Raw genomic sequence first — 13382 nt, forward strand, 5'->3', positions numbered from 1 at the left:
TCATCATCAAATTCCTGACATGTACCCTCAAGGGGTGTACAGGATATGATAGTACTACAGGAAAAAATTTATATCATTACTAACTTCCTATCTACAATTTTCCTCCAAATCAGTCTGTTACTTGTCAAGACTCCAACATTACCAGATCATATATTTCTATCGTCTAAGGTGCTTTTTACCGTATCAATCCACCTATATCTTGGTCTTCCTCTGGGTTGTTTTCCTGTCAACTTGGCAGAGAACACTTGTTTTGTTAATCTTTCCTTGTCCATTCTGTTTAAGTGACCGTACCACCTGAGATTAGCTCTGCTAACGAATTCCTGGATGCTGACAATGTCAAGTTCTTTCCTAATATTCTCGTTTTTAATATGATATTGCCATTGATGCCATCTGTTGATGCCTCTACTCTTTCTCAGGACTCTCATATCTGTGGTCTCTAGTCTTTGGTCAAGTGCTTTACTTCTGACCCAGCTCTCAGATCCATAAGTTAAAACTGGTTTGAACACTGTCTTGTATACAGCTAATTTAGTGTTCTGACTAATTTCTCTTTTATTCCATATGAATTTATTAATTTAACTTCCTACCATACCAGCTTTGTTGATTCTGGTGTCTATTTCCATATTTAATTTACCATCTTCACTAAAAATTGTGCCTAAGTAGCTGAAATGTTTTACTTGTTGTACAGGTTCTCCATTCACAACACAGTTGATATTTTCAATGATTCTGCCTATTTTCATTGTCTTTGTCTTTTTATTGCTGACCTTCATACCATATCTATTACAACAGTTATTCAATTTAGTCAGAGAATCTTGCAAACTTGTAGCGGATTTATTTAGAAGTATAACATTGTCTGCATAAAGCAAAGAGCTGACATTAACATCTCCAATTTTGATATCATGTTTAATACCATTTTCCTTCATAATGTGATCCATATAGATAATGAATAACAGAAGGGATAATGTACATCCTTGTCTCACACCAGATTTAACATTAAACCATCTTCCTGTACTTCCTTCAATTCTAACCTCTGACTTACAACTCAAATACAGAGTAAGTGTTGCTTGATATAATGCCCCATTAACACCATATAACTGTAGCATATTAAATAGCTTCTCTCTTGGCACCTTGTCATATGCCTTTTCCAAATCGACAAAACTTAAATACAGATCTTTGTTATATTCCCATGATTTGTCATAAAGTGAAGATCTGATCCTGACAGCCTCTATTTGACCTAAATCCAGCTTATTCTTCACCAAGCTTTTCTTCCACAATTCTTCTGAACCGTTTCTCAAGTATACTTGCATATATCGTAACAGTAACACTCAATATGGATATACCTCTGTAATTCTCACATTCAGTTTTATTTCCCTTTTTATATATAGGTACTATGAGAGCTCTACCCAAATCATTGGGAATTCGTCCCTCTATCCAGGCATTCTGAACTATGCAGTGCAGCCACTGTAAGACTTTTATACCACCATACTTCAGCATTTCTGGTCGAATATCATCTACTCCTGCTGCCTTTCCACATTTCAGGCCTTTGATGGCTTTTTCTACTTGAAGTATGGATATGTATTCCTGACTGCATGCCTGGTCAGTGTTTTTTATCACTGTGCTATCATCACTACTTGTTTCATTTAGCAAATTTTCAAAGTAATTACTCCATACTTCAAAGATATCTTTTCTCCCATTTTCATGTCACATTTATCATCTGTAATTCCTTTTAACACTTTTTCCTCTATTTCTGAGCTTCTTGAACATCCTCTAGAATATCTTGCAACCTTCTTGATATTTATTTTTTATGTTCTTGCAAAAGTCCTCCCATGACTTTTGTTTAGCTAATTTTACACAGTGTTTAGCTTTCTTACATTTGTCTCTTTATTCTCTAAGAGCGCAAGCTGACTTATTTGCCAGTAACTTTTGATATTCTTTCTTCTTTTCCTTCACTGCCTCTTTAACTTCCTGTGTCAGGTTATCACAGTAATAACAATATTATGATAATCAAAACAAACGAAGGTAATGCTACAGTGATAATGAATCCAATTGAATATGAAAACAAAAATGCATTTTTTTTTTCCTTCAGAAAATCGATCTACATATAAAATCATACATTGTGATCCTACTAGCTCTCAAACAAATTTAGTTCATTAGTGAAGGAAGTCACTTCTTGGCTAAAGAAACAGACTAAATTCAGGCTTTTCATATAAAGCCACCTAGAATAAATGTTGCACCAAAAAGATACACCCTATGCCCACTTGTGTATAATATAAACATACTGCTAAACATTGTTTTAAATTACTAGTCTTCCTCACAGGCAGTACTTCCTCATTTGTAAAAAAAAAAGTGTTCACCTAAAAAGTGTATTAAAAAATTATTTTAAAAATTCAGTCATAATGATTAGTTTTGATATTACTTCACTACTCATCAGTGTACCATTAACTGAGATGCTTAGTTTGTAAAGCCATATCCTCCCCCCCCCCAGACATATTTGAATTATCAAACCGTACATGCTGGTTATGGTTATTTTATATGAAAAGGAAAGATGTACTACAAATGGCTAAGTGGGACAACCTTGCTTCCCCTTTAGCCAATTTCTACATAGAACACTTAGAGAAGTAAGCAATCAATACAGACACTCTCAAATCAGTAGTTTGGCTCTTGCATGTAGATTATGTGTCTGCTGATTGGCTGCATGGTTCAGATTCATTAGATACATTTTTAGTGATTTAAATAGCCAACACCCTAAAATCCCCTTAACAATGGAAGGAGAAAATGTAATTACCATCTTCCCTTCCTAGATACACTAGTTGCATGCCTTCCAAATGATTCATTATTTTTTTTCTGTTTGTAGAAAACCCACACATACTTGAAGATATTTGCACAGGTAACCACACCAGCATCTGCTCAACAATATGGTATCTTAAAAACACCAACTCACATAGCCAGAGCTAATACAGGGTTGGGTAGATAAGGAAAAGATGCTGTATAGAGATCCACATGGGTTTGTTAAATTGAGGCCTTGTTTCACTAATTTACTTACATTTTACAATAAGGTGACTACAGTTCTGAATAGGGGTGATTCATATACAATGGTACTTCTGGATTTTACAAATGCATTTAACAGGCTACCACATAATAAACTGGTGTATTAGTTACGGCAAATGGGATTGGAAAATCAGTTGGTTGATTGGATCGCAAACTGGCTTTCTAATCAATTTAATTCTAAAAGAAAAAGGAAAAAAACGTTAGAAGACAATATATAGGTGTGAGTGTGCATGTTCCGGCATAAAATGTTCCAGTCAAATCTTTCAATACAGTTTAGATATAATAACTGCATTAAAAATAAGAGATACACCAAACTTATAGAATTAATAATTTTTTTTTTTTTATATGATTCCCACCCATGAAAGGTTTCTGTAAATCTGTAGTACAACTGTGGGTCAGGTAAGGATTTTTTTGTTTAGGAGTAGTTTCATATCAGGCAATGAAATTATGAAATTCATCTCCATCCTAAACATAATCACAAACATCCATGCTCACTGTAAGATTTGAACTCCAACTTTTTGGTTGGTGAGTGGATACAATAAACACTTGGCCAACCAGGCCAGGAAATAATGCAGATATGTTCTATAATAAATACAGATCGTGGATAAACTAAGACATTACAATAGCTAGAGGAATTAAGTAAGCTGACCTATTTAACTTAGTGATGGATGAAATAATAATAATAATAATAATAAAAGTAAAGTTAATATGTGGAATGCAAATTAATAATAAGTGAAGAATAGTTGGATACAATGATATTGTTTTGCTTGTTGAGTATTAAGATCACTTTGTGTGATAATGTGTGTGTGGGGGGGGGGTAAATTTTTACTTTCTCCCTTATGCACTCAGTTGTTAAACTCTTTACTTTAAAATAATAATAATAATAAAAACACCTAAACTAAACTCCAAATCTAACTTGCACATCTCAGGATATCTCATATGCAACTTTATCTCTTAAATCCCTATTAACCCATTAAGCCTCATTAAGAAATTGAGTCTTCAAACACTTTTCAACCAAAATAAAAATCTATATTTAAAAATGTGCACAAATTCATGGAGAGAAGAGGCAAGGAATAAGAAAAATCTCATTGACTATGTTATTGTTGATAGTGATGTTTTTTCCCTGGTGCAGGACACCAGTGTGTACAGAGGATTTGAATTGGAAGTGATCACTATTTAGTCTTGAGCAGGATAAAATTGAATTTCATATCGAAAAGAATGACATGTAAGAAAGTTTTAAAGCGAATAAAAGTTGAGCAGCTCTCAGATGTGAACTGTAGACTAAAATACACAAAGATTATTGAAGAAAAAATGAAAGAGTTTGAGAACAGCAACCAAACCTTGGAGATTCAATGGCAAGCCTTGAAGAAAACCCTGATTGATTCAGCTAGAGAGGCATGTGGTAAAGTTGTCTGCAAGGATAGAAAAATTAGAACTCCATGGTGGACACAGGAAGTTAAAGAGGCAGTGAAGGAAAAGACAAAAGCATATCAATAGTTCCTGACAAATAAGTCAGCTTGTGATCTTAGAGAATACAGAGACAAATGTAAGAAAGCTAAACAGTGTGTAAAACTAGCTAAACAAAAGTCATGGGAGGCTTTGGCAAGAACAGAGAAAATAAATGTCAAGAAGGTGGCAAAATATTCTGGAGGTTGTTGTAGAAGCTTAGGAATGGGGGAAAGAGTGCTGTTAAAGGAGTTAGAGATGATAAAGGTGAAATGAAAACAGGAGAAAAAGATATCCTTGAAGTATGGAGTAATTACTTTGAAAATTTGCTAAATGAAACAAGTAGTGATGATAGCACAGTGATAAAAAACACTGACCAGGCATGCAGTTAGGAATACATATCCATACTTGAAGTAGAAAAAGCCATCAAAGGCTTGAAATGTGGAAAGGCATCAGGAGTAGATGATATTCGACCAGAAATGCTCAAGTATGAAAGTATAAAAGTCATACAGTGGCTGCACTGCATAGTTAAGAAGGCCTAGACAGATGGACAAATTCCAGAGAGCTCTCATAATAGCCATATATAAAAAGGGAAATAAAACTGAATGCGACAATTACAGAGGTATATCCCTACTGAGTGTTCCTGGCAAGATATATGCAAGTATACTTGAGAAACAGTTGAGAAGGATTGTGTAAGAGAAGCTTGATGAAGAACAATCGGGATTCAGGCCAAATAGAGGCTGTCAGGATCAGATTTTCACTTTACGACAGATAGTTGAGAAATCATGGACATATAACAAAGATCTGTATTTAAGTTTTGTAGATCTGGAAAAGGCATATGACAAGGTGCCAAGAGAAAAGCTATTCAAAACACTACAGTTATATGGTGTTAATGGGGCATTATAACAAGCAATACTTAGTCTTTGAGTTGTAAATTAGCAGTTACAATTGAAGTATAGGAAGGTGGTTTAATGTTAAATCTGGTGATTTAACTCTCTCTCTCTCTCTCTCTCTCTTATTAACCCCCTCTCTTATTCATTATCTATATGGATCACATTATGAAGGAAAGTGGTATTAAACCTGATATCAAAATTGGAGGTGTTAATCTCAGCTCTTTGCATTATGCCGATGATGTTATACTTCTAAATAAATCTGCCACAAGTCTGCAAGATTCCCTGACTAAATTGAATAACTGTTGTAATAGATATGGTATGAAGATCAGCATTAAAAAGAGGCAGAAACATTGAAAATATCAACTGCATTGTGAATGGAGAACTCATAGAACAAGTAAAACATTTCAGCTACTTTGGCACAATTTTTAGTGAAGATGGTAAATTAAACATGAAAATAGACAACAGAATCAACAAAGCTGGTATGGTAGGAAGTCAACTGAATAAATTTATATGGAAGAAGAGAGAAATAAGTCAAAACACTAAATTAGCTCTATACAAAACATTGTTTAAACCAATTTTAACTTATGTATCTGAGAGCTGGGTTAGAAGTAAAATACTTGACCAAAGACTAGAGACCACAGATATGAGAGTCCTGAGAAAGATTAGGTGCATGAACAGATGGCATCAATGGCAATATCATATTTAAAACTAGGTTATTAGGAAAGAACTTGACACTGTCAGCATCCAGGAATGCATTAGCAGAGCTAATCTCAGGTGGTATGATCACTTAAGCAGAATGGGAGAGTAAAGATTAGCAAAACAAGTGTTCTCTGCAAGTTGGCAGGAAAAAGACCCAGAGGAAGAACAAGATGTTGGTGGATTGATACAGTACTAAGTGCCTTAGAAGACAGAAATATAAGACCTGGTAATATTGGAGTCTTGACATTTAACAGACTGATTTGGAGGAAAATTGTAGATAGGAAGTTAGTAATGATGTAAATTTTTCATGTAGTACTATCATATCCTGTACAACCCTTGAGGGTATATATCAGGAATTTGATGATGATAATGATTGTATAGCTCTTGAGGCACTGATTTCTTTTTTTTTTGTATATTGCTTTTGGGAGGTTTGGATTTGGTTAAAATGTTAGCTACATCAAAAGAAATGCTATTAGCTATAACTGGAGACAGACTGTATATTTATTCTATGTTCTAAGGATGCCATTATTTCCACTTGTGGAACGTACCTATGATGACCACGAACTTAACGTGATGACAGCTTCTTCTGTTAGAGCTATTGATGATAAATTTACTATGACAGTGTAAATGTTGTTGTCCAATATCACTATGATGTTTGAGGATTTTAAATGGGTGTTTCTGGTGCTGGCTTTTCTTTTTTTGAATTCCTTTTCTACTGTAGCTTTGGAGATGTTGAGAATGAGTGCCCACAGTTCAGTTTAAAAATTCAAATAGTTCATCACACAGATTGTTGATGGCTATGTTTATTTTTGACAGTTCCATATATGTAGGGCTAATTTGTTCATGCATTAGTGTTAGACTACCCCATTTGTAAATATGCTGGGCTTTGGCCAAATGAAACTTGCTTTTAGTTTCTATTAGTTTATTAGAGTGAACAAGTTTGTTATAGCAGTTCTTGTGCTGGCATAAATATCACATTATTTGGCCAAATAGGTGATTCTGAAAGGAAAAAAAAACATGTTGAAAATTAGTGCTGATCAAGTAGAACACCAATAGAAGACTCTACGTATTTAGCATATGACTACAGAAAATAAAGAACAGTGCTGAAAGCAAATGCAGTCTAAAAATCAGTATAAAATGAATAGCACAGGTGTTGGTTTTTCACAATCAAATATTATTATTATTATTATTAAACAAGACCTCTGGAGTCAAAGACCCATCTGGGAGGTCCTTTTATCACACACATCTCATCATACCATGTCTTAAACACACTCAAACTCCTTGCAGACACCACACTCTCAGGCAAGGCATTCCAATCATTCACAACTCTGCACGAAAAAAACCTGCCTCTCACTCCTCTACTCACACCCTCCCTATACAGTTTCCAGGGATGACCTCTGGTTCTCCCCTGATCTCCCACTATTCTCTGTAGAACTTCTTCACCACTGATCTTATAACAACCCCTTACCAACCTGTAGGTCTCTATCATATCTCCCCTCTTCCTTCTCTCCACTACTCTGCAAATTACATCTTCTCAATCTTTCCTCATACTCAACATTCCAGAGGTCAGAACTACCTTAGTCAGTCACCTTTGGACCCTTTCCAACATCTCTTCATCCTTCTGAAAACCCGGTGACCAAATCTGGGCACAATAGTCCATGTGTGGCCTAATCAAAGCCTTACAATGGAACAAGAACCTCCCTACTTCTACACGTCAGTGTCCTCTGCATCATTCCTAGAAGTCTTTGTGTTGTCTTCACAATTTTGGCGATGTGCCCACTAAATTTTAGATCCTTGTCCACTATCACCCCCAGATCTCTTATTTCCTCCACTTCCAACAATATATTCTCACCAAGCATAAATGCTACATCCCATCTTTGTTTTCCAAATTTTAAAACCTTACATTTTGCAACATTGAACTCACATCCCCATCTGTTTGTCCAATCACTCAATCTATTCAAGTTCTCTTGCAAGGCCACAACATATTCACTACTCTTTATTGTTTGTCCCAACTTTGCATCATCTGCAAACAACTGAATATCTCCATCCAAACCCTCACCAATATCATTAATATGCAAGTTAAATAGTAATGGCCCTAAAACAGACCCCTGAGGCACTCCACTAGTGACTTTCCTTTTCCTGGATATCGCACCCCCATACACAACTTGTTGATACCTATCAGATAGCCAATCTCCAATCCAATGCACTAATCTAATATCCAACCCCATCTGCTCTAGTTTGACTGTCAACTTATCATGAGGTACTCTATCAAAAGCTTTTGCAAAATCCAAGTATATTACTGTGTATCCTTCTCCTCTGTCCAAGGAACCAGTCACTTTATTGTAATAAGTAAGTAGATTACTAAAACATGACCTCCCTTTAGCAAATCCATGCTGTCCATCAAAGATTATACCATTGTTGTCAACCCAACTCTGGATCCTAGTTCTCACAAGCTTCTCCAACAACTTAACCACAACACCCGACACAGAGATAGGCCTATAGTTTGATGCTTGAGTTCGATCACCTCCTTTATGAAGTGGCACAATCTTGCCCTCCTTCCACTCTTTAGGAACTTGACCAAGTGCAAGACTCGTATTAAAAAAATATGTCAAGGCAGGTGTCAACTCTCTGGCACATTCCTTCAGAATACGCGGTGATATATTATCAAGTCCCACAGCCTTATTTATATCTAGTTTACTCAACTCCCCAAACACCTCTTGCTCACTTACAGTCAGTCTCTCCTCCCCGTCATCAACTGCTCTCAATCTCTCCAATGAAGTCACATTCACAAGATTGAAAGTTCTTTATGAACTGCTCATTAAGTATCTCCACCATACATTCTGCATCAGCTGTCTTTATACCATTTCTGCTTCTTCATTTTAGAACCCTTTGCAATTCCATCTGTTTCCTCTTGATCCCTGGTCATCCCATTTCTTTCCTGCTACACATGCTCTCACCTCCTCTTGGAGCATCCACCTTTCTCATGCTGTGTACCCCCTGTCAACCCTGAGCCTCCCCGTTTCCCTGCTCCTCTTGCACACCCATTCTCTCATTTTCTATACTCATACCACTCACTTCCCCATTCATTTCCACTTCTTCAATCTCTCCTGTCTTGCTCTCCTGCTCTTCCACATCACTCCCCTCTCGATCTGATTCATTCTCTCTATTCACTTCTCTACCTTCCAGCAGCAGTCTCTCCAAGCGACTCACACCATAACTACTCAAATGCAGTCCATCGCTCCCATACAGCTAACTTCATCCCTCAAACTCATTCCACACATTAACAAACTGTACTCCCATCTCCTCACTCATTTCACCCAGAATATCATTCATAATCCTTGCTCTCCACCTCATTTCACCACAATCATACCTAGGCAACACACTGACTACCCTTCCTGTCACTATTCTCTTTTATCTTTCCAAGAAGTCTCCTGACATTCATTTTGACATGCTCTTTGTTCTCTCTCAAATCATTTGTACCAATTAATACAATTAACTCTTTTGCTCGCTCCCGCCTCATATCCAATGCCTCAATCACTCTACTCATTTTACCGCCTGGAAAACATATCTTGTGCATTTTATCCTGTAGCACACCTTTAATAATGGAATTGCCATACAACGCCACTCGCTCATCTTTCGTTAACTCTTTCATGCCATCATGATTTATTTTAATAGTTTTGACCTGAATTCTCTTAATTTCATTCCGCATCCATTTCATTTCTTGCCTCATCCAATCCAATTCACCTTCCGAATCTCGCGACACATTCTCTCTATCAATAAATCTTTCTAACTTTCTAACTCTTGACCCCCTCTTCTCACTTTCCCTCTCATTCATCCTTCTTTGTTTCCGTACTTTCGGTCCAACATACGTCCAACTTTCGCTATCATTCTTCTCGCTTTTACTGTCATTCATCTTTCTTTGCTTCAGTACTTTCGGTCCAACATGCGTCCAGCTTTCGTCATCATTCATTCTTTTTTCGCTATCATTTATTCTTTCGATTTTTTTCATTTGCGATTTCTGCATCACGCCATTTCTACTTTCATTTGTTCTCTCAATTTCGTTTCTTTCCACCTCACTTTCGTCCCTTTTAACATCCGTTACGGTTTTCAAATCGCTCTTTTTCTTTTATCCTGATTTTTTAACATTTTTTTGCCCCTATTTCTCACCGTCCTTCTCTTTCAAACGTGCACTCGCGACACAATCAGTACTAACACTTTCTGTCATCAATTTCATATTTGCATTTAATCAGTTCTTCGTTCAGATCACACTTCGCACACACCCTTCTTCCATCCGCACTAAACATCCACAAATCATTTATGTAATCGAAGGAATACATATAACAGACCTCACACTTAACGAAACGACTGAAATCTAAATTAAAATCATGGAATGACAATGCCACTGTCATTTTTTTTCTCTCTGCAGGTTATTAGGTCTAATAATAACGATTTCGTATTTTAGTTTAGGCAAGAAAAATCCCCCACACTAATAATACCGGTATAGTACAATGTATGTAGGTATAATGCCATAAACTAGATACTTTTAATCAAAAATGACAATGTCAAAAAAAACAAAAGGCAGAACCTGAAATGTTTTGCTTACTAGTACTAAAATATTTAAACATTTATGTAAACAATAATTATACCTTTTGATTCCTGTAACTTTTTGAACTGTTCAAGAAAGCTTCCATCATTTTTGAAAAAATTGACACCAGCTCCTAATGAAGATGAAAGATCTTGGCCACTAGAAAAATATATATATCAGTAGAAATATAAATGACATAATACAATTATAGAAACTTAATTGATGAAAAAATCGCATATAATTCCCAAAATGTATTACACAGAAATTAAGACTTTTCTTTCTATATCAAATAAAAATTATTATTATTATTTCATTTATTTAATTTTTTTTTTTTTAAATTCACATAATTCAAGTGTGCAAATGATGTTGTTAGATGACCTTCAGCTTCGCATGCATTTGAACATGTCCAGGACATAAGGGACTAGAGCTATTAATATGCACGCTAATCCTTGGAGGATGTATGTATGTATGTATGTAGGACTGTTTATGTTCTAAACAAGTATTCATCAGATAAAGAAATTAAAGGAGAGAAATTAAAATGCTGACTTAGGATAACCACAAGAAGGTTAAATGAACTAGGCATACACATTTATTAACAGAAAATTCAAATACAAATGAAAACTCTAAAAATATAAACTAACATAAATGATAACACAGGTTTCTGCACAGCCTTATGTTACTTATACTACATAACACTGGTAGAGTTGGTGAATACTAGACACATAGTAATACAAGTGGGCTATTAGAAACATGAAGAGTGAAGAAATACATTAATAACAGCTGAAAAGTATAAAATGTCCCCAGAAAAGGTTCTATCGACTTAATCATTTTATTATTCATCAATAGTTTTAGCAAATATTATTAATATTTGCTGCAACTAATAAGGTGTGGAGTAGAAGCGCAAGCCACATCTGTCAGTCCCCCCCCCCCCTCTGGGAAATGCTGGGTATACTTCCAAGTAAGTTAATGTAGTTGATGATGCATGTTAAGGCCAATCACCCAATATGTGGATTTTTTCTGATTACAAAAGGAATAAGAGATACAAAAAAAATCATGCAGTGCAACCTCCATTCCTTTTTCTCAAAGAGAAATTATGAAGGCCTGTCAGTAAAAGCCTTCAAAGAAGCTCATAAGCTAAAGAAGGAAGAGATAAGCACTCGAAACATCAACTCAGGAGAAGCCCACTCATTATATCCACTTACACCCTCTTAAAATGAAGAAAATTTCATGAATTTTAAAACTGGAACAGAAACAGTAAGTCATGTGGAGAACAGTTTTGAATGGAATAAAGTCACATCAAATTGCAAAAATGGACTTTCACTGATACATCAGCAAAAAATCTGGTAATGGAGAAACTGGAATCCGAGTCTATATACGGATTTATAGTCACATCTCATCTAGATCCAAAATCTTCAAGAGAATAATGGCCATAACTTTAAACTCATTTAAAGCTTCAGATTAAGACTCCATGAATGCTTTCTACATCATCTTAATAGAATTTTCACATCACAGGTGATGATATTAATGCACAAATAGGATCAGATGTTTCAGGAATCACAATAATAAATAATAAATAGTCTTTTATGTACCACCACAATATAAAAAATTAATATATTCTAGCTGAACTATGCACACTCATAACCCTGTCAATCTAACAAACAAACCTGGAAGAAAATGGCCCTAGAAATATCCAAATAGCGCAAGATCAGTTTGGATCAAAATGAAACAATTTTTCTTTAGTTGTGCTATTATAAATAAAATTTGGATCAAAATGGAACAATTTTCTTTCAAGTCTTTGAAGCTTTGTACTAAATTATGATCACAAAATAGTAGGTGTACATACACCTCAGCTCGGTACTTTTAAAATATTTGTATTTTAATATTAATTTATTGAAATTGATAAATGTTAATTTGTAACGAACGCCTGAAGTTTTTTTTTTTTCACATTAAATGCGTATGATAATAATAAAGATTTGGATTCCTTTCGCACTTTTGCTTCAATATCTTGCACAAACAGTGAAAGTCAACAGTTAAATATTCAACTTATCCACTATATAACTGAAAGCATTTTTTTTTTGTTTTTCACCAGGCACGACAATAAAAATTTACCGATATTCAGAAATGTCTTCAAATAAAAATGCATATATAGAATTACCTCTTAGTACAACCTGACCCATCCTTACTACTGGATGTAATTTTGACAGCATTCCCATGATTATCACTTGACTTTTTCTTCTCGACATCCCTACGTCTTTTTGATGCAATTTTCTGTTCAATTTCTCTTTTCTTTTGTTCAATAACTTGTTCCTGTTGTGATAACTCGCTTAGTCGATCATTTTTTGAAGCATTTTTTGCTCCTCCATATTGAGATACACTCCAAAAGTAAGACATCGCATAATCACCAAAAAAAATCGTAATTAAAACAGAAAAGCCATCACAAATGCAACGAAATTAACACAACAATTCAACATTACCAGTATAAGTAAGAGGGGGCAGTTTAGATTTCTGTATGTATGTATGTATCGCCACCTATTATGAACCAAAACAGCAGAAATAGAGCCCACACATAATATAAATTACCACTTAGCCAAAAAATTAGCGGCCACACTCAAGGAATTGATAGGTCTGTCCCCTTCCTACATTAAAAATACACAATATTTCATAAACAAAATTAAAAACATTACACTCAACGACCAAGATTTATTAGTCAGCTT

General features: G+C 35.2%; 1 protein-coding gene across 1 annotated transcript in view; it reads right to left on the reverse strand.

The window, feature by feature from the left end:
* Positions 1 to 13131, reverse strand: part of LOC150098155 (SURP and G-patch domain-containing protein 1-like) — a 292494-nt gene extending 279363 nt beyond the window's left edge. Inside the window, exons 1-2 of the mRNA XM_090406236.1 lie at positions 12824 to 13131; positions 10730 to 10827 (exon numbers count right to left, since the gene is read on the reverse strand). Coding sequence (XP_090262362.1) covers positions 10730 to 10827; positions 12824 to 13059 — 334 coding nt within the window. The 5' untranslated portion in view covers positions 13060 to 13131. The remainder of the gene's footprint in view (positions 1 to 10729; positions 10828 to 12823) is intronic.
* Between the last annotated feature and the right edge of the window lie 251 nt (positions 13132 to 13382).

The sequence above is a fragment of the Typopeltis vanoorti genome, chromosome 16 (assembly GCF_054136105.1).
Source record: "Typopeltis vanoorti isolate ZY-2024b chromosome 16, IOZ_Tvanoo_1.0, whole genome shotgun sequence".
NCBI lineage: Eukaryota > Metazoa > Arthropoda > Arachnida > Uropygi > Thelyphonidae > Typopeltis > Typopeltis vanoorti.